Source organism: Capra hircus, chromosome 22, assembly GCF_001704415.2.
Source record: "Capra hircus breed San Clemente chromosome 22, ASM170441v1, whole genome shotgun sequence".
Classification (NCBI taxonomy): domain Eukaryota; kingdom Metazoa; phylum Chordata; class Mammalia; order Artiodactyla; family Bovidae; genus Capra; species Capra hircus.
In genome coordinates, this window is record NC_030829.1 from 51,961,896 (window position 1) to 51,981,983 (window position 20,088).

Consider the following 20,088-nt stretch of genomic DNA (forward strand, 5'->3'; position numbering starts at 1 on the left):
CCTCCCAGTAGCCCTACTTCTGTCCTCTTGAGCCACAGGTAACAACACAGCCACTCTCTCTCACCACTTACCCAACCCCATCCCTCTTCAATTCTCTGAATCTCGCTACCTCTCCCCATCAGTCATATATGATATTCAGTTCTCAGAGCCAAATGTGTACCAAAGGTTTCTGTCCATTTGGAGTAAAACATGGTGTCTCTCCTCTTAGTCTACAAATCAGACCTCCACTGGTTTCAACAACACCCACAACACCCATGAATCATCTCATCTTCAAAGCTGCTTCAAAACGCCTGCCAGCTGCAAGCCACACTGCCTTCGCCTGATTGTTGGTCCCCTCAGTCTGCATCCCACGTGAACTCACACTGTTCGTGTTGGCCACAAAGCCCAAGGTACCAAGATCTTTCTAGGTACCAAGCCTGGCCCCTAAGAGAGACACCACTTCTCCAGCTCCACACCATTCAGAAAGATGAGCATGTCTCCTCCTGGCTTCACCCAGGTTCCAGCCCACAGCGCTGAAAAGGCTGAGCTCACAGCAAAGCCCCTGTGCAGGAAGTGTGGAGAAGCCCTGGAAATAGCGCCTCCAAAGCCTGACACACAAGGCTGGGATACTAGCTACTCCAAAAGCCTGGCAAAGGTGGATTTTCATTTCCTGGAAAAGTGGACCACTTGCCAACGGTAGCAGGGAGCTCATGCATCACACCAGGGACCCTTCCGCACTCACCTTCAGTTTCTTACAAGCCAAGGCTGCCGCTTTATTCTCTGCCTCTGCTTTGCGACGCCCCTTGGCCACGAAGGTCATGGGACAGGGCCAGAGCAGGGTGAGGGTGGCCAGCTTGGTCTTGGTGCCCACAGTGTGGAACTGCATGAGGTTCTACACAAAGGGCGAGAGAGGGGGTTACAAGACAGCAAGGAACGAGAACGTCTAAGTGTTCTCTGAATGCCAAGGAACCCAGATACGGATTTTACCCCCATCTGAGCAGATACCAAACGTCAGCCGCAAAAGAAGTGCCAATGAACAGGCGGAAGAGAGCCCCGTGGGGCTGCAGTTCCAGGATCCTGGCATGGTTTCACAGAAGGAGGCGGCATCTGGGCAACGCCACTGCCTGCCCTCCTAGCCCACTGCCCTCTCAGCACTGTCAAGGCACACAGGTGCCATGGCAGCTGTTGGTGGGAGCTGCCAACACAAGCTAAGAGCCAAGCACATCCCGGGGGAACAAAAAGGCCTTGCACCTAGAGCGAAGCTCTGAGTAACGAAAGCCCTTCAGCCCGGCAGTGAAGAGGAAAACCTCAGCAAGTCAGCCACCCGCTCCCCAAGCCTCCATCGGTGCCCGCACCCGGTGAACAGACCCGGGGTCTCCACTCCTACAGTCCTCAGCCCCCTCCCAGGCTCCAGTGTCCTGACTTCCGTTCTGCCCCTGCTGCTTCACCCTCCAAGGACCCCAAGCTCCCTCAGCTGGCGCAGGCTGGGCTAAGGGAACGGGCATCTAAGGCCTCCCACAGACCTAAGTCTCCCTCCCACCTGATCTTGGGGAAACCCAGACTTGAGCAAGCCGGCTCCCCACTCACACACACCTTCAGGAGACCCAGCTCACCTTGGCTGTGGAGGAGGATGTCGCTATCTGAATCACCTTGGCCAGAAGGTTCTTGGGAAGTGGAAACTGGGTCAGAGCCCTAACAGCACTGTCGTCATCTGTCATTTCAAAGGAACCCCCCCTGAGAGGACCAAAAGTGTAGGTGAAAAAGCGCTCTCTTCCCAAGCCAGTTTCACCTGCTCTGAAACCCAGGGGCTCAGATGCGGCATCACTGCAGTGGGCAGCCAGGAGGTGGGGGCATCTCCACTTGGCCTGTGGTCCTCTCACAGACACACAGCACACAGGGCGTGCCCTCAGTCCCCCCAGACACACAAGAGAGCGAGAGCAGCGGGCAGGCAGAGCAGTTGCCAGGGCTCTGAAGGGCTCAAGTGTGAGCTGGAGGGAAGGCCCATGCTGCTGTCTTGCAAGAGCCCAGCCAGAGCTCACGGCCACAGCTGGCTGTCCCCAAACAGGCAGACGTACTGAGAATGAGAGGCGCTGACTGAGACGCCGGGCAAGGGTCTCCCATCTCCGAGAAGGCTCCAGGGAATATGTCCCCACCCTACGTCAAGGCGCAGCCCGTTTCCCCAGCCTGCCCTGCCCCTGGCTGTACCTGGAATCCCTGAGTGGGGCGTGGGAGTCCTGCTGGGTCATAGACAGAAATTCAGTGACATCGATGGTCCCTTCTTCTAGCTCTTCCTCCTCATCCTCCTCTTCTTCCCGACCCAAGGAGCGGGACAGGCCCCCAGGTCCCCCTGGCCGGATGCTCTCAGGATTCAGCTGCCTCCAGGAAGTGGGTGGCATGGTGGGTTCTGGGCGCCACCAGCTGTCAGCCGGAGAGCCAAAGCGATCGGCTAGCACGCGGTATTTGGCTGCATCAAACAGCTCGTTCCGGGGACCCAGCAGACCCCAGCCCTAGGGGAGAAAGGGGGGCGCTGTGAGGGCCCTTAGCACCCTCACACCGCAGGCTGTTCAGAGCCTGCCCAGTTACCCTGTAGGCCCCTCGTGTGTGGAAGCCATGCTTTTTCACCTATCTGCTCACCTCAGGCCTGGCCCAGAACTGGGCAGAGAGAGAGCACTTAAACTGTCTAGCATCAACAGATGAAAATGACGAGGTAAATTCTTACAGCTGTTAGACAAAAGACCAAGAAACTAAAGAAAAATTCCCATTAAAAACCCCATAGCGCAACAGGAAGCAGATGCATTCACAAAGTGATCTAGAAAGCTTCAGTGAGTGGGGTGATTAGGAAATATGCCGTCTATACTGTAAAACAGATAGACCTCTGAAACAAGAATCCTACACTGGGAACCTATTCTAGAACTAACACCAAATGTTTTTAAAGCCATTACAGAAAAACATTATTTTAAAACATTCTCTTCTAGAGAAAATCAAACAAGACATTTGCCAAGTCTCTAACATGGACAGAGCAACACGCCTGGCACTCTGGGCACCAAGCGAGGGACACCCGGTCCCTGCCCTCAAGCAGCTCTGAACCTGAGGCAGAAGAGAAGCGCAGAAAACCAGAGTCTGAGGAGCAAACAGTAAGCAAGGGGCCAGAACAAACAGGAGTGGCATGTGAAGAGGGCACGAGGTTCAAAAGCTCAATCTGCGAGGGGCAAAGACAAGAGAGGCAAGCCGCAGATGAGTCAAGAGGCTTCAACACGTGACAGTGGGCGGTGGGCGCTGGAATCCAGGCGCCGCTCCCGGGCAGCTTCAGCCCCACCTGACTCCCGACAACTTGAGGAGTGACCGCCCTTCTGAAAACTCTCCCCTCAGGTTTCTGAAAGAACCAGCTGTAATTTAAAATGGTATCAGGTAAAGCCTATTCACAACAGCAACAGTGACCATGTATATATGTTTTTTAAAAGGTACAGAACTTGGTAAAAGGACACAAAGGGAGTTCCTGTGATGAAACGTTTTTGCCCAAGGAGAGCAAAGCCTCCTGAATTAAGCCATGTGACGTAACTCCAATCAAGGTGTGGACAGACTCTTTGGGCCCTTGGCCAAACTGTCAGATCTCTACGGAGGAACACGAAGATCCTAGGACAGTAAGATGCTGTGACAGAAGACGGGAAAAGGGCACGCCACACACACCCCCATGCAGGAAAGCCATAACCGCTCAGTACGGGTGCCTGGCCCCAGGCTCAGCTTGCATGCTTCTGCCTCACTGTTTACATGGACCGTCTGATTATACGGAAAACACACGCAACACCCTCTCCCTTGGCCTTCCCCAAGGCGACAGCAAGCTCTTCCTCCCTGCCTCCCACTCACTCCCAGCCTGCTCCCTGCATGGCCTGCCTCCCTCCCAGGGGCTCTTTCTGCCCACTCACGCTTCCCCACCACCTGCTCTTCCTGCTGCCTCCGCCATCGGACCCTCCACTGACCTCTGCAGCTCTTTAACCCCAGAGAAAAGCTCCTGCCTGCTGCTACCGGCATCCGCGCCTGTTCCAGGTCCCCGACTCTGGGCTTGCCTGACCCTGCCGCGGCTGCTGAGGACTATTCCTAAAGGCGAACTCAGCGTGTCATTCCAACACCCATTCCAACACCATCAGTCAAGACTCCTACCGGAGACACCTAGGAAGTGTGGGGAGGACGTGGAGACACTGGAACACTAGTGCCCTGCTGGGGGAAGGCACAGTAGGGCCGTCACTATGGAAACACGACGGCAGTTCCTCAAAGAATTAAGAATTACCATATCATCTAGCAATTCCAATTCTGGGGATTGAGAGCAGGGTCTTGAAGGGTTATCTGTACACCCAAGTTCACTGCGGCATTATTCACACTGGCCAAAAGGTGGACCCCAGAGTCCATCAATGGATGAACGGATACACAAAATGAATATATACGTACAATAGAATATAGCAGCCTTTAAAAACACAGAAATTCTGACCCTTGCTACATCATGGATGAAACTTGAGGACATTAAGTAAAATAAGGCAGTTACAAGTTTCACTTATATGATGAGTAGTCAAATTCACAGAAACAGAAAGAACTGGGTTGGCCAAAAAGTTTGTTCAGGTTTTCCCATAAGCTGTTGCAGTGGCTGCCAGGGGCTGGGGAAGGGACTAGGTTGAACAGTTGTTTCTTGGGTGCAGAGATTCAGTTTGCAAGCGGATGAAGTTCTAGAGATTGGTTGGTCAACAATGTGGCTGTGCTTACTATTACTGAAGCGTACACTGAAAAGCGGTTAAGAGAGCAAACTTTTTACCCACAATTAAACATACAAACAAACAAGACTACGAGCACAGACAGAGGAGACAGAACAGGCTGGGGAGGAACGTGAGCACAACTTGCTGCGCATGGTCTCGGTTTAAAGTGCCTTTTACATCCAGGTAGAAAAGCACCTCTTATCCTCGGCACTGCTGACATTTGTGCTTAATTGCGCAGTCGTATCTGACTCTGCGACCCCATGGAGTGAAGCCCACAAGGCTCCTCTGTCCATGGGGATTCTCCAGGCAAGAATACTGGAGTGGGTTGCCAGGCCCCCCCTTCAGGGGATCTTCCCAACCCAGGGATTGAACCCAGGTCTCCCACATTGTAGGCGGATTCTTTATCATCTGAGCTACCAGGGAAACCCAGTGACATTTGGGGCTAGGTAATTCTTTATCAGAGAGGGCTGTCCTGTGCATTACAGGACATCTAGAAGTATCCCTGGCCTTATACCAGCAGCATTCCTCTTTTTGTGGCCACCAAACATGTCTCTAGACCTTATGAAGTGTCCCCTAGGGGGAAGAATCCCCTCTAATTGAGAATCCCTAAGGTAGAGGCACTCAATGAGGGACAGCAACTTCCAAGACATTAAACAAAGAAAGGATGGTTGAACTTCTGAGAGAGACAGGATCCACCGGGGGAAGGAGTACAGAAAAGGAGACATTTACAGAGTGGGAGACGAAGAGGAACCTGGAATGAGCCAGAGAAAAGGAGAGCAGGCACACCCACTGGCTGAGAAAGACGCCCCACGGGGCCGAAGCCACAGACATTCAAGCAGAGTGAGGCCTGGGGAGAGGCTGGGCGCTGGCAAAGCTGCCCCAGTCAGCCGACAATCACCGTCAAACACCACAGGGATGTGTAGGGAACCGGGACCACAGCAAGGGCTGTGGCGCTCGAGGGGAGCAGACAGCAAGCACGGAGAGCTGTGTGCGGGGAAGCAGGGCCGGGGGAGCGATCGGAACACTGAAGCCTTTTTTTTTTTTTGGCTAAGCCTCTCTACTGCTTGCAGGATCCCAGTTCCCCAACCAGGGATCGAACCCGTGCCCTCGGCAGTGAAAGCACGGTGTCCTAACCACTGGACCGCGAGGGGATTACCCAACACTGAAGAAGTTTTGATGCCTACAGAAAAGAATCAGATGAGGAAGGATTGGAAAATTAAATAAAAGGGTGAGAGATGGGATGGAGAAGACACAGAGAGGGGAAAGAGAAAAGAGAAGGGTTGTATGGAGACCCGGGATAGGAAGAGGGACTTTCCTCCTCAGATCCAGGAAGGAAGCAGGACAATGAAGCTGCAGACTGTGAGCGGGAGAGAAGCTGAAGGAATACAGCTTTGTCCCCGGCAGAGCAAAGACCAGGATATGTGAGGAAGAGCCAAGGATGGCACAGCCATGAAAGGAGTCAGTCAGCAAGGGAAAGAAAGACTGGGAGCAGCAGTGAACATCTGGGAACTGCCGCCTGACCAACAGCTCAAAGCAACCCATGTCCGATCAGTGCAAAGTGACAGAGAAATGACTATGATTCTTTCGTTGTAAGCAAGAGGACTATGGGGCCACAAGGAAAAACCTTTATGAAATAACAGGGAGAGAACAGAAGCCAAGATAGAAGTCTGTTTGCACAGAGGGAGTGCTCCCCACAAACAGGTTCTTCGCTGTGGTTTCTGAAACCACAGAAAGTGAGTAACTACGGAGGCAAGAAAATAATATCCATCTGTTCCCTCAATGGCTGAAGCAAAAAGGAACCACATGATGAAAAGGGCTTAGGATAGGTTGAGTGGTTGAACACTCTGCCATCCTAAACCTAGGAGCATCTGGGCCCAGGAAGACCATTACTGCAAAAAGTTCCCAGGAGGGAGGTCTGCGTGGTTTTCATGAGGGGAGGGTCACCTTGAACAGCTGGCAGGCCGCGGCTGCAGCCTGCCTCTCAGCATCAATCTTCTTGCTGCCATAGCCTTCTACCTCCACGCTCTTGGGCCACTTTATGTGGAGGGTGACTTTCTGAGAAAAAGAAGAGAGAATCAGAACCCTTGCCTCTGGACTACAAAGGTATTACAAATCACACGGAGAATCCACAGGAAAGCTGCAGGCCTCATGGCAGCAGGGCTGGGTGCAAGACAGAACCCCGACCCCATCATTAGCTCCTTGGAAGGCTCCAGTCCTCCCCCCGCCCCCACCAAGCCACTGTCCCACCTCAAGTTGCTTTGCTTCTTCAAAGTGCCATGTTCCAGCCAGAGGGCAAGGTGGGACCCACCCTTATTCTTAAAAATCTTCATTCAGAATGGTTTGCCTGCGTGCTTCCTGGTCCCAGGACCTACAAGACTCTGGGAGCAGGAATCATCATCAACCCTAACCCTCTACAGTTCCAGGAAGTTGAGGAAGGACCAATACCAGGGCCCACTACAGTGGCCTGTCTCACACAAGACGAGAGAGCATCTCGCTTCACTTGCCCATGTTTCCTTTCCCTAAACCAGACTCTGCTCCAGACCTAGCTTTGTTCTGAGATTCTCTGCTGACCATTCGCAATTCAAACAACCTCCACTGTGGCCTCCCTGACGAGAAATCCGGGGGAGCAAAGGGCAGCTGGTTTCCTTCCGGAGGCTCAGACCAACGTGTTTCCCTGCCACCATACCTTTTTCTTCGGTCCATTTGTATGCACGTAGACCAATTTGTCTTTTGCGTGTGAGATGCCAAGGGCTCTTCCAATCACACTGTTGAGAAGATTTTTGGGCTGTGGAAACTCTTTTAATAGGTCCCTAGAAGCTAAGAAAATAAGGACAAAAGCATTATAGTTGTGTTGCTTTAAAAACTCTGTGGGGTATGCTTCAGGGCAACCCTGGGCTGGATACTGAGGATGTTGGCTCGCGACCCAAACCACCCAGGAGCATCTTAAAAAGGAGGGACAGATGGCTTCAGGGTTTACAGGGGACAGTGGACCTAGACCCACTGGACAAGCATCTCCTTGTGAAAGAGAAGGGTCAATGCCCCAGACACCAGAGGGGAACCAGCCAGCATCCTCTTCCTCACCCAAGCTCCTGACTTTACACATCAGCTATAGAAGCCTAGATGACAGCAACCCCCCTAATCTGATGTCTGAAAGAAAGCACTAAATAGACAAAACCAAACCAACCACACACACACAGGCACACACACACACACAGGCACACGTACACACACTGGAGGTCAAGACAACGCAAGGCCCCTCCTAAAACAACAGATACACAAAAGGGAAGAATGCCTGCAGAGTCTGAACACCAAGCCGCAGTTCTCCATCACACCTCAGCACCCTGCAAAAGACCTCCCCTTTCATCCGGATTATGTGCAGGGACACTGATTAGAGACCTCCAGAGCTGAGCCACAGGCATGAGCTGGTCCTCCCAGGAGTTCACTGCAGTGAACCAAGTGGAGGCAGGATGCATCAGACATCATGAGAGATACCTTACATCTGCTCACTTGCACTCTGGATCAATTCCAGAGCACAAATGGGTGAGATGTCCACCTAGAGGCAGCTTGTGCCAAACACAGGACTTAAGAGAGACCATGAAGAATCCTGCTGAGAGTGACTGAAAACAGAAGGAAGAGTCCCAAAGCACCAGAGTGGACCTTCAGGAGATGCAGAGTCAGAGGAGATGGAGAGCTTTTTCATTCTCCACCCACAGTCTCTGGCTTATAATTCAGCTCCAAAAAATATTTTTTATAGGGCCTGTGTGTGTGTGCGTGTGTGTCTGTATATATATGCACCTGTGTGCATCGATCATAAGTCTCGTGGGGAACGTCTTCACAGCCCTGCACACTGATCCCCACAGGACACTTGAGAATGGCCGTGGTGTTGGGCAAGTCTCTGTGTCCTGAAAACGCTCCTCCACAAGCTCTGCTGTAACTCTGCGGCCTGGGTTCAAACTGTTTCCCTGGAGAAGACTCCCCTGTCAACTGGCCAAGAGGGAAGATTCTGCCTGGCCCTATCTCCTTCTGAAGGATCACTCTTAAAACTACTGAGAATCAAGTAGCCAAGAAAGAGTATGTAAGCAAACTCAAAGGGCTTCCACCTCACAGGAGGGCGTAACTTTAAGTAGCCCATCAGACACACCTATAATACAGATGTGCAGGGGTACCCACTCCAGCTCTATAGAGAGGCAGAGGCTAGCACACTCTGTCCATCCTTGGTCGGCAGGGGTGCTCTTACTAGTTTCATCTCCTGCACTATTCAGGAGGCAAGCGCTGGGATCCACTGTGACCAATCATTCTGTCTCTATTTCAGATCTTAACGTCCCAGATGGATACTGAGCTTTCTCTTTTTCTTACAACGGGAAGGATGTGCTTACCCGTGATGCTCTAACCCTAGACCACCGCCCTGGCAGGAACTGGACGTTCACCTGTTTTCCCCAGCTCCCTCGTGGTACGCACCTCTCACCTATTGTTGCCAGGGCAGGCGCTCCAGTCCCAGACCTCTGCGCTTGGGGTCCATTTGGACCTGAACCACACTGAGTTTTACAGCAGTTGGGCTGCGGCCCGACACTGAATGGCTGTCTCAGCCATACCGAAGAGGGCCCGACCCCGGCCCGCGCCCCTAGCTCTGCCATCCCCAGGAGTCAAGGGCGTCGCAGCCTGGCTGCCCCGCCACTGCCCTCACCGTTCACCATGCTTCCATCGCCTTCCCCAGGCTCGCCGGGGGCCGCCTCGGCCTCGGCGGCCTCCTGGGTGCGGTCGGGGCGGGAGCAGCCTGTCGAGAGGCCGCGCGGGCCTCCCTGTCGCCCGATGGAGCGGGGACCCGATGGCCGCAGGCGCGGAGAGACGCCGGCGGCCAGCGCCATGAGTCTCCTGGCGGTCGCCATCTCGCTCCCGCCCGCCCCCGCGACTCCGGAGCCGGGCAGGGGCCGGGCAGAAGGGCAGGAACGGGAGACTCGGGCACCGCGCGCCCCCTGCCGGACGGGCGGACCCGGGACCGAGCCGACATCACACTCCAGTCGACCGGTGGTGCGTCGACTGGATCGGTCTGGGATCCTGCAGAAATCACTCCCCTAGGAAATCCAAACCCACAAACTCGTCATCTGAAGGCCGGAAGAGAGTGTGGGGTTTTTCGGGAAACAGTACAGGCCTTAGCTCAATGTCCACCCAGAGAAATGAAGTAGAAGTTCCCTCTGGGTCCTACCCAGGGCTGGTAGATCGCTTCTACGTGCCCAGTTGGCTTGCACTCCAGCAGGCGGACTGTAAGATAGCGATTACTGCTAAGCTGGGGCACATCCACCTCATTTAATGGCTTACAACAAGTGAAGAATCTGGAACCAGGACAGGGAAGACCTCTTGAATATTAGCAAACCAGACTGAATCTCCAGAAGAGTCAAAGGTGAAAAATACCCGATTCAGACCCTGTGCCCAAGAACTGAGCTGGTGCAGCAGTGAAAGTCTGAAGCTGCTGCTGTTCCGCACGTGTGTGAAAGCCAGACGGGATTCTGCCTCCAAACCGCGCCCCCAGGGCTCTAGCCAGGCTCATGCCTCTTCTGCCTCTTCCTGCACTGAGGGGCAGGGCTTTGGGTCAGGTGGGAATCAGACTGAAACTGCATGTTGGGGCCGGGCAGTGACAGCAAGGGCCTCAGGGTCCCAGTCCCTTGGAAGGAGGCCTTTGTAAGAGGCAAGCAGTGCAGCTGGAGGTAAGCTGTGGGGGGGGGGGGGGGGGAGCTGTTTGTTGTTTGTTTGCTTTATAATTCTAGGTAAGATTTCCAGGATCCCCTGAAGAGCTTGTTGAAATGTTACTGGGAGCCACCCTCCACAGTTTCTTAGTCATTAGCTCTGGAGCGGGGTCCAAGACCTGCATTTCTTACGAGTTTCCAGATAATACTGAGGTTCCCAGTCTGGGGTCACACTCAGAACCGCTGGCCTATAACAAGAACATGGGATTTAAGTCCTAACACCTGGGCTCAATTCCAAGCCTACCACTTACCAGCTGTGAACCTTGGGCCATTTTATCTCTGGGGAAAATGAGGATGAACCTGCTCTACTCACTTGGTATGGCTGTGGTTAAGATAAAATAGGGATGTTGGCATTGAAACGTATAATATCATGTAAGAAACGAATCGCCAGTTTAGGTTTGATACAAGATACAGGATGCTTGGGGCTGGTGCACTGGGATCACCCAGAGAGATGATATGGGGAGGGAGGTGGGAGGGGGGTTCAGGATTGGGAACTCACGTACACCCGTGGCGGATTCATGTCAATGTATGGCAAAATGAATACAGTATTGTAAAGTAAAATTTAAAAAAATAATAAATATTTTATAAAAAGATAAAATGGGGATGTTTGGAAGAGGGATTTGCCGAGTGCTCTGACAGAGACGCCTCTGCCCTCTAAGGTCTGAGACAATGGGAGACAGGGCTCTCGGAAGCAGATCCAGGGCAGAATGGGGCAGCTGTAACTCTTGTTCCTCCCTCCCCATCTCAGTGTTTAACCATAAAAGCGGGAAAAAGGGAAGGTGGCCCTGGCGCCATGGTTGACCTCACAAAGGGACATCACCATCTGTGTCAAACCCCTCTACCCCCACCCACTGCCGGTTGTTATGATCCATCTAGGAATGGCAAGACCCTTGGAGCAGAAAATGATGCTACCAGAGCTTTGAATGTGGCCAAGTGGCACTTTAATTTGCCAAAAGCTAAGGCATCCACCCAGCTTCAGTAGTAGTTTTCAAGGACTGTTAGCAGCCCAAATTCCCTCAAAAGAATCCAAAAGCTTAGTAAGTCAGGGAGTGGCGGCAGCAGCTGAGGCCAAATTTTGAAAACTATGGTATCTGAAAGCTGAAGGAGGCAACAGCTTAGACCTTCTGGAAAGTAGGGCCTGGGCCCATCCTGTGTTTTGAGAAACCCGCAGAATAGCACTCTGCTCTGACAGTCACTTAAGCTAAGGTTGAAATGCTATGGATTTCATGGATTTGCTGCCAAAGGGTACAAAGTGGATAGGAAGATCAGCCATGAGCTTGTTCATTGTTCAAGCCAGGTACACAGGGATTCATCATACTGTTTTGTCTGTTTTACAAACATATCTCAAACAAATGTGTGAGATTTCATGTAAAAAAAAAAAAAGTCAGGTGATGGATGCCAACCAACTAGCTCTTTCTCTGGTAAGCTCTCTGCCCTCTTTTCCTATTTCATTTTCTCCATCTGGGTTCTAATAGCTAGTGTCACCTTGAGCAAATATTTCACCTCCACAAACCTCACTGCTTTTTCCAAAATGAGGGCAACTCTTAGACCAGGTCTTAGAACCCCTCTGGTTCTGCGATCTCTCGGTTAGTCTAGAGGAGGGGTGGCCAAACTGTTATCTGCAGACGAAACCCACCCACTGCCTGTTGTTATAATTGAAGCTTTGTTGGAACATGGCTTCATGTTCCTGGGTTATCTATCTATCTATCTATCTATTACTGCTCACTCGTTCCTGGGTTATCTATTACTGCTTTCGTGATATGATGGCAGAGTTAAGTAGCTGCATGAGAAACCACATGGCCTGCCAAGACTGGAACGTGTACTCTCTGACTTAAAGTTTGCCGACTCCTGCTTTAGAGGACCTTGAAGAAAATCAAAGGGGGTTCAGGCATGCCCGTGTTCCTTTCCACCAACATTAAGCCTTCTCTTCTACTGTCCATTCATTGGGGAGAGAAAGTTGACTCCTCTGCCTGTGAAAAAGGAGGGAAGTTCTGAAAAAACGAAGGGTTTATTGGCTCAGAGATCTCTCCATCACTTCTGGATCAAGCACAACATCGGGTACTCAAAGTGCTAAACAGTGACATCTAGCAGCATGCACTTAAGGTTAAAAATCTGCTGAATACGCAGGAGGGCAATTTGAGGATTCTAAACTTTGGCCCCAGGAAAAAGCAACAGGAGGAAGCCCAAGATAGTCTGTACTTCGGGCAGACCAGAGAACTTCTGGAGGGAAAGCAGAGGGCCACTGACATCTGTTAAAACCAGGGTCAACGTCCTGTCCACCTAGTCAGAGTTTGATATTTTATGGACAGTCATATGGCAAGAAATGGTCCATCAGTTCGGCAACAAGAAAGGTAATGGGACCTACAGGGGCTAGGGGACCACCCTGACCACCTTACCCGTTCTCACAGCTTTCCCATCAATGTATGGAAAGCCACAAGGTCCCCGAGGCAAACCACCACACCAAGAGGTAACACGTCTACACCAGCAAATGGACAGGACCAGTACTGTGGTCTCCGGGATCCTGCCGGAAGGTGAACTATTCTGTGTCACTTTCCAGCGCTCTACATCTCAGATCTGTGTGGTGGGAAAGAGTCCCAGGGGAGGGGACGGGACAAGGTTCTTAATTTATTCACCCTTGACTTTGGAACAAGGCCTTGGTTAGAGGTTGGTGGTCGAGTCAGGGGTAGATTGGGAAAGGAGGTGATATTTTTTTTCCAATTTCAAATCTGACTCGGATGGGCACTGTAACCTCTTTCAGTGGCCACCGTTTCTCGAGCACTAGTCTCCCATTTGAATACCAGAGAGACTGTTTCTGCCTCGCACTTCCTTCTTCAGAGGTACCAGCAAAGCCTCTAGGGAATCAGAGAGCATGGCAGAAAGGTCCAAGAGTCACGTGGACTACGGGCTTGTTGCTCCCGTCACAAAGGAACAGAGGCAAGCACTCTTTGTAGCTTAAAAAAGAGAGACGGGGAAGGCAAAGATGCACACACCCAGATGCCTTCTGGAGACGCAGCTGTGAGAAGACAACCAGGCTCAGGGGTGGGGGGTGTCTGTTCCTCCGGGGCCGACAGTGCAGGGCAGCTGCCGCTCCCAAGAGCAGTGGCCTTCTCTGCGTGTGCTCCAGGAGGCACTGCCTAGTCATGCTGCCTGGTTAATCCCGGCTAACCATCTGTAAGCTTAGCCAAAGCACATCTGACACTCTCAGAGCCACTCACCTGCCATGTTGGAAATGTTAACGTTCAGCCTTTTCGAGTTACAGGGCATTTTAAGAAAGAAAGAAAAAAGGGCAATCAACTCTTGTTTTGGCAACGGTAGGGGGTGGCATTTCTTTAATACCTAAGTCAAATGGGCAGAGGGGCCAGAAGGACTGATTTCTACGCTGCTGTCTGTAGTCAGGGCCACCGCAGCAGGGGGCAGTGCGTGTACAAACCGTGTGGGCAGAGCAGCGTGCGCTGCAGAACCGGAGGCGCTGGGCACTCCCCGCACCCTTCCTGAGCTCTTGACCTTCAAAGCACTTTACAGACAGAGCCTCAAGTGGACATGCTGTCTTCACAGAAGGCAAAGACTCTAGGAACTGTCATAGTGTTCTTCCACTAAAAACCTGAGGGAGCGGAGACAGACAGCCAGTGGAGTTGGGAAGAGGGCTGTGGGCCAGGAGCACTGTTCTCAGCAAAGCTGGAGAAGATCTGAGTCTGAGGGGAGAGAAGAGACGCTCGCAGGCAGAGACGCTTCCCTGGGTCCTAGGACTGGCCCAGCCCTGGGTGCCAGTGGGCTCTGAGGTGAGCGGCCACCTGTCTCGGGGCTCTGATATTCTCCCGGTCAAAGGGAGAGCCTACCTTGCCAAACAGCCAGAAAGGCAGAGCTGAATGTCAGTAAAGTGCTTTGAGGCACCGGAGGAGAGAGGATGGTGATGTCAGGTGTCCCCAAAGCCTCCAGAAGGAGGGCTCTGGGTCGAGCCGGGCTCCCTGCTCTGACCCTGCTATGAGTGCCCTGCATCTTCTGAGACCGGAGCCGAGACTGCCTAGAAGGTCCAAGCCTTCTGCGTCTCCGCCCTGGAGCCAGACACCCAGGCGGAGCCTAGGCTTTGTCCCTGGTCACACGAGGAGGCCCAGTGAGACAGTAGGGTCTAAGCCAAGTGGCCGAGCATCATGAAATAATCCAGACCGTTCCAAATGATGTCCCCCTGAGGGCAGCAAGAGCTCTGCTAACCTGCTCCTCCTCACTCCCTTTCCAGAGGCCTACGGCCCTGGCACCCAGGCTCCCTGTGCCGCCCGCCTCCCCGCAGGCCCTGGACCCAGCTGGTGCTGGAGACATGGCTCCTCCCTTACCTCGAGAGATGGTCCCTCCAGGGGCAGGGTTGACACACATGGGTGGAAGACGGGGTGGAGGAAGTTTGCACTGACGCTGCCTGTGTTGGGCCCGATCTGGGGAAAGAGAGAGGGCATCAGGGTGACGAGGTCTCACCCCTCACCATTACAGACCCCTGCAATGACTCACCCCAGAGCACCCAGGAGGAGCTCTGGGCAACAGGACAGCACCTGGAGCCAGTCACAGGTTCTGAGAAACAGTGCCACCAACACCGCTCAGAAAGAAGGCAGTTGTTTTATAGATACAGACGCGATACATGACAGCCTCAGTTCCCCTCGGCTCTCCAAGAAGCCCCCCCAGTGTCCCAGTTCTTCCAGACCCTCTGTGAGTGTAATGCCCACCCCATAAGCTTCTCCATAGTCTCGTGGTACCAAGAAAATCGGCAGGGTTCTTCACTTATGGAAACTATCCCTGCATCTGCTATAGGCTCCCCATATGAGCCACTGGATCCCAAATTACTCTCTCTCTCTACAAACTGGGGAGGGAAGGGACTACTTGACTCCTGGTGTCCTCCCCAAGAGCCAGTATCAGATCCACACTTTCTAGTCTTCTCTTTCTTGAAGCTAATGATTTACCATTCCAAATATTTCCATTCACTCGGAGACTAAATACTATCCATCAGTGACCTAAAAGTACATTTTTAGGAAGTTCCAAATTTTTGATATACACGAACTAAAATTAAAATGCTCACTGAGCATTCCATGGGAAGGTGGAAATCTATGGCTAAGGAAGGTGTAAGGTCTTTAAAACCACCTAAGTGGTGACAACATCAGAGAACACCAGTCTGGGGGAAAAGGTGCATGAGCTCTCTGCTCTCCGCCCCACAGGTTTTGCTACAATAAATGGGGGAGAAAAGGAGCAGGGAGAGACAGTCACACACACTCTACACACTTGAGAAACAGCCCACAGTGCAAAAATGTTGCCTCTTTCTATCATGCAAATTAGCTCATATATGATTGGCAAATGTGGGGGAATGACATCAGTGAAATGTAAGAACCTTTGGTTCAAATCTAATTCTGCTAAGGCAAAGGAACTGAAAGGTGGGAGTGGAATGATCATTTTCAACAGGAAAAGTAAAAGCCCCTTCAGCTTTATTTTTTTTTAAATTAAAGTCAAGTGCCTGCAGGGGATCGAGGTGGTAGACACACAGGCGCTCACTATAGAAGTGCTTCACCATTTCAGGATTTCTGAAATCTTTCTCATAGTACAGTGTTGGGGGAAGCACCGACTTGCACTCAAGGCCCCCTCCCCTACATTCCCAGCAGCACTCTCTGCTTCAGGGTTAGCCCCGCAGGGCGCAGGGCTCCGCCTCCGTCTCAGCAGCTGCCGCTCTGCTTTCTGAAGGCTCCTTGTACATTCTCAGCATCACCCTAAGCCGCCTGCCTCGGTGGGCCAAAGCTCCTTCCTAGTCGCCCATGACAGTTTTGTCATATCCTGGTCATATTGCCAGTGTATTGCCTCAACTCTATTTCTGCCATGCTGCTGCTGCTGCTAAGTCGCTTCAGTCGTGTCCGACTCTGTGCGACCCCACAGACGGCAGCCCACCAGGCTCCCCCGTCCCTGGGATTCTCCAGGCAAGAACACTGGAGTGGGTTGCCATCTCCTTCTCCAGTGCATGAAAGAGAAAAGTAAACGGGAAGTTGCTCAGTCGTGTCCAACTCTTCAAGACCCCATGGACTGCAGCCTACCAGGCTCCTCCATCCATGGGATTTTCCAGGCAAGAGTACTGGAGTTGGGTGCCATTGCCTTCTCTGATTTCTGCCATAAACCCTCTTAAAACATTATATATAGGTGTGTGATTTTGTGGAAAACACAGGTGGAGTCACAGCAGAAATGCTGTTACTTCTGGAACCAAGTGCCTAAGATCAAGGTTTATCTTGGAATTAATTCTGGCTCTGTCTTGAAGCTAAGGTTGTAAACTGAACCTTTCCTTTCCTGATTGAGGAAGGTCTTCATTCATATCCAAGGGTGCTGGCTTGGGGGAAAAAAAAAGAATAAGTGATTTGATGATTATTTTATTCCATTAAGCATTTCCAGTAACTGGGGGAAGGTTGTTACAATTCCACAACAACATCACACAGTCCTCTTCTGACCACTGGAGCTGGAGGAAAATTGTACATTCTTGAGGTTGATATGGTATTTTTCAAAGTTTTTTGTGGACTGTAAAAGAAAGACTCAGCTAGCTCTTTGTGGCATGCTTCTGATGGCATTACAGCTGAGACAAGAAAACTGTTAAGATGCTGGCAAAGTTAATAACAGGTTAGTTACCAGGCACACAAGTTTTCTAGTTGGCAGACGTTGGCAGCTTTGTTTAATTACATAATAGGAAAGATGGTAGCCACAAGACCCACTGGGCCACTGTCTATAATGCTTCAGGGAATTGCTAGGGCCATTACCTTCAGAACCATAAAAAGGCCCAGCCCATTGAGAACATAAACCCCCGAGCACCAGAAATCATCTCTGAAACACACCTATCTCCACCCTAGTGGCTTGTACACAGCAGGTCCTCAATTTTGCAGCCATACAGCACACTGCATATTGCAGCTAGGCTGTCCCTCTCCAGAAAAACATGAGCTATATGGCTGTTACCCCAAACAGATCAACTCACATTTATCAAGTGCCTGCCAACCCATGGCTAAGGGCCAGGGACAGACTACAACCAAAAACTTTTCATGTATCACCTCTGTCTTCACTGCACCCCGAAAGGTAGGGAAACAGGTAAGTTAACACCTTGTTAGTGTTAATGGGGACCAAATTGGAACCCTAGCCAGTTTGACTCAAACCTTACACCATGTTAACATTTTCTCTCAAGATTCATAATGCCCTAGGGAGCACATAATTTCACCACGAGGAACAAAGAAACACAGAAAACTCCCTAGGAGAAAAAGAAGTGCTATACAACAATGAGTGTCACAAGGCTGGGCGTGTGTGTATGCTAAGTCGCTCAGCCATGTCCAACTCTTTGTGACCCCGTGGACTGTAGCCCGCCAGGCTTCTCTGTCCATGGGATTTCCCAGGCAAGAATGCTGGGAGTGGGTTGGGTGGGTTGCCATGCTCTCCTGTGGGGGATCTTCCCGACCCATGAATCAAAACCGTGTCTCTTTCATCCCCTACATTGGCAGGTGGGTTCTTTACCACTAGTGCCAACTGGGAGGCCCATCATGACCAACTGTCAAGGTCATGATGCAAGCCAAATACGAGAGCCACATTCAGAAGACAGGAGAAGGTATTCAGCCTCACAGCCACGAAAAGATAGGTCTGCCTGAAGGAAAATATTCAAATAAGCTACCCTCTCTGATTAATGGTTTTCCTGAAGACCTTCAAGCATAAGACAGCTCTTGGTAAAAATACTAAACTGTGTGGAAAGCAAGGCCCCAAATTCAGACTGTGTCTGATTACTATGTCCTCAAACTACTTAATACCATGGATTTGTGAATTTACCAGGTGTCAGGCACTGTTCTAAGCTCTTTATACATATTAACTCATCTGATCCTTAGAACAACCCTATGATCACTTAGATAGTGAAGAAGAAGGCATAGCAAGGCTTGGTCTCCACCCAAGCCTCCTGGGCCAGTGAGACACAGAAGCCTGATGTAAATTGGGCATCGGGGTCGGCAGCTTTGGCTCAGTCAGGTTCTGCTGCCTCCCACTAAGATGAGTGCTAACAGTGTCATCCCTGATGGAAAACCGCTTGAACAAATCAATTTCCAGCCTAGAAAGTGAAGTCGAAAAGGCTAGAAAGCAAATTTGCCCCGAAACTCTCTCACCTGGTACCATGTCCCTACCACAGTGAGGAGGATGAGGACTCTAGTTTTATCGGGCTGTCCATCTCTTTAAGAAATCAGTATTGTTAATTCAGACACTCCCACCAGGAGAGAATCCATTTTCATCCAACTGTTACAAGTGGGTGCACATCGACACCCACTGATGAGGAGATAAACGCAGAGCAATTAAATGCACTTAATTTTTAGCTCAAAATGTGCTGTCCACGTTCATCTCAAGTTTAGTGTTTTCCTATTAGACAGAGTTAACCAACACAACGAGGAAGACAAAAATTAGTTTTTTCATGAAGTATGAAAACAGATGGAGCGGCTGGAAACGCACAAGGAGACAGGAAGGAAGAGGTGGCTCTGAGATCTGGAACATCCATCCTCCTTTTGGCCCCATTCAGTGAGCGACAGAGGGCACCACCTGGCCAAGGTTTTCCAAGCTTCCAGGGACACCAGTCAGAGAGGAGACACAACTGGGAGGATCTTTTTCATCAGCAGTTACAGACAGTCTGTTACGGTTCTCACTTATTTGTCAAATATGTACAGGTAGGAGGCTCATGGTCAGCTTTAATACAGGTGACAGACATTTTACTCCTTACTCTCTTAAAGGAGAAAAGTTACACGCCTGTCTAAGATATACAACGCCTTTGCGATCTGGTGCCTTGAATCTTCACCAGCTATACCACTTTCTACAAGAAGCTCCTGGACATTGTCCTCTCGCCCTGCCATGGCTCAGCTCTGCTACTGCTTATGCAACTCTCTCACCCCAGCTGCTGCAAAGACACTGATTTCAAGTCTTGCGGCAACTTCTCTAACCACTAATAAAAAACATTGACTCAGTCCACTTCCACCAGCTTTTACTGAGGTCTGTTATGTGCAAAACGCTATGCCACGTACCATGGATGATAAAAGAGCTCAACAGGCCCTGGCTGCAGGGAGCTTCTAATCTAGTGAGGCAATGAGTAGTTCAGAGAGAGGATGCATGACAAAGTACAGAGGCGGCGCTGAGGAAATCAGAAAGGAGAGAGACTGTTTTTGGTTGATAGAATTAAGAAAGGTTCACAGAGGAAATGGTGTAAAACATTGGCCTAGAAAAACAGTTGGACTTCAGTAAGCAGTGGATATGCACCGGAGGGATTTTCACAGGCTTCACAGCTGCCCATCACAGGGAAGACAGGCCTGAGGCCACAAGTGCAGTCACAGCCTTACCTTTTCTGAATGAGTCCAGGCTGAACATTTCTGGCCAGGAGGGAAAGCTGGAATCCTAAGAAGAAGGATGGCCGAAAAAAAGTGGTTAACATTCTTGGTTCAGGAACCATAGAGCTGATTTCAGTAACACAGAGAGCACTGTACAAAACACAAGAGAAATGAAGCTCTTCACTAATGAGCCCCAACTGCTTCCAGTCTTAAGGATGGAAGGGCCACCTCCACTATTAAGTAATTACACGTCTTTGCTTCTAATTGAGAGCTTCCTTCTTTTCTCTGTCC

General features: G+C 51.1%; 1 protein-coding gene across 9 annotated transcripts in view; it reads right to left on the minus strand.

The window, feature by feature from the left end:
• DHX30 (DEAH-box helicase 30) overlaps positions 1–20,088 on the minus strand; it is a 29,189-nt gene that overhangs the window by 5,394 nt on the left and 3,707 nt on the right. For 4 of the 9 annotated variants that reach the window (XM_018066791.1, XM_018066784.1, XM_018066785.1 and 1 more), the window contains 8 exons: positions 19,810–19,864; positions 14,791–14,886; positions 13,678–13,706; positions 7,408–7,538; positions 6,666–6,776; positions 2,185–2,486; positions 1,593–1,713; positions 722–871 (listed from right to left, as the gene is read on the minus strand). In XM_018066791.1, coding sequence (XP_017922280.1) covers positions 722–871; positions 1,593–1,713; positions 2,185–2,486; positions 6,666–6,776; positions 7,408–7,538; positions 13,678–13,684 — 822 coding nt within the window. In that variant the 5' untranslated portion in view covers positions 13,685–13,706; positions 14,791–14,886; positions 19,810–19,864. Of the gene's footprint in view, positions 1–721; positions 872–1,592; positions 1,714–2,184; positions 2,487–6,665; positions 6,777–6,968; positions 7,100–7,407; positions 7,539–9,179; positions 9,344–9,405; positions 9,670–13,677; positions 13,707–14,790; positions 14,887–19,809; positions 19,865–20,088 lie in introns of those variants that run through there. The other 5 variants (XM_018066788.1, XM_018066790.1, XM_018066789.1 and 2 more) reach the window with 3 other exon arrangements.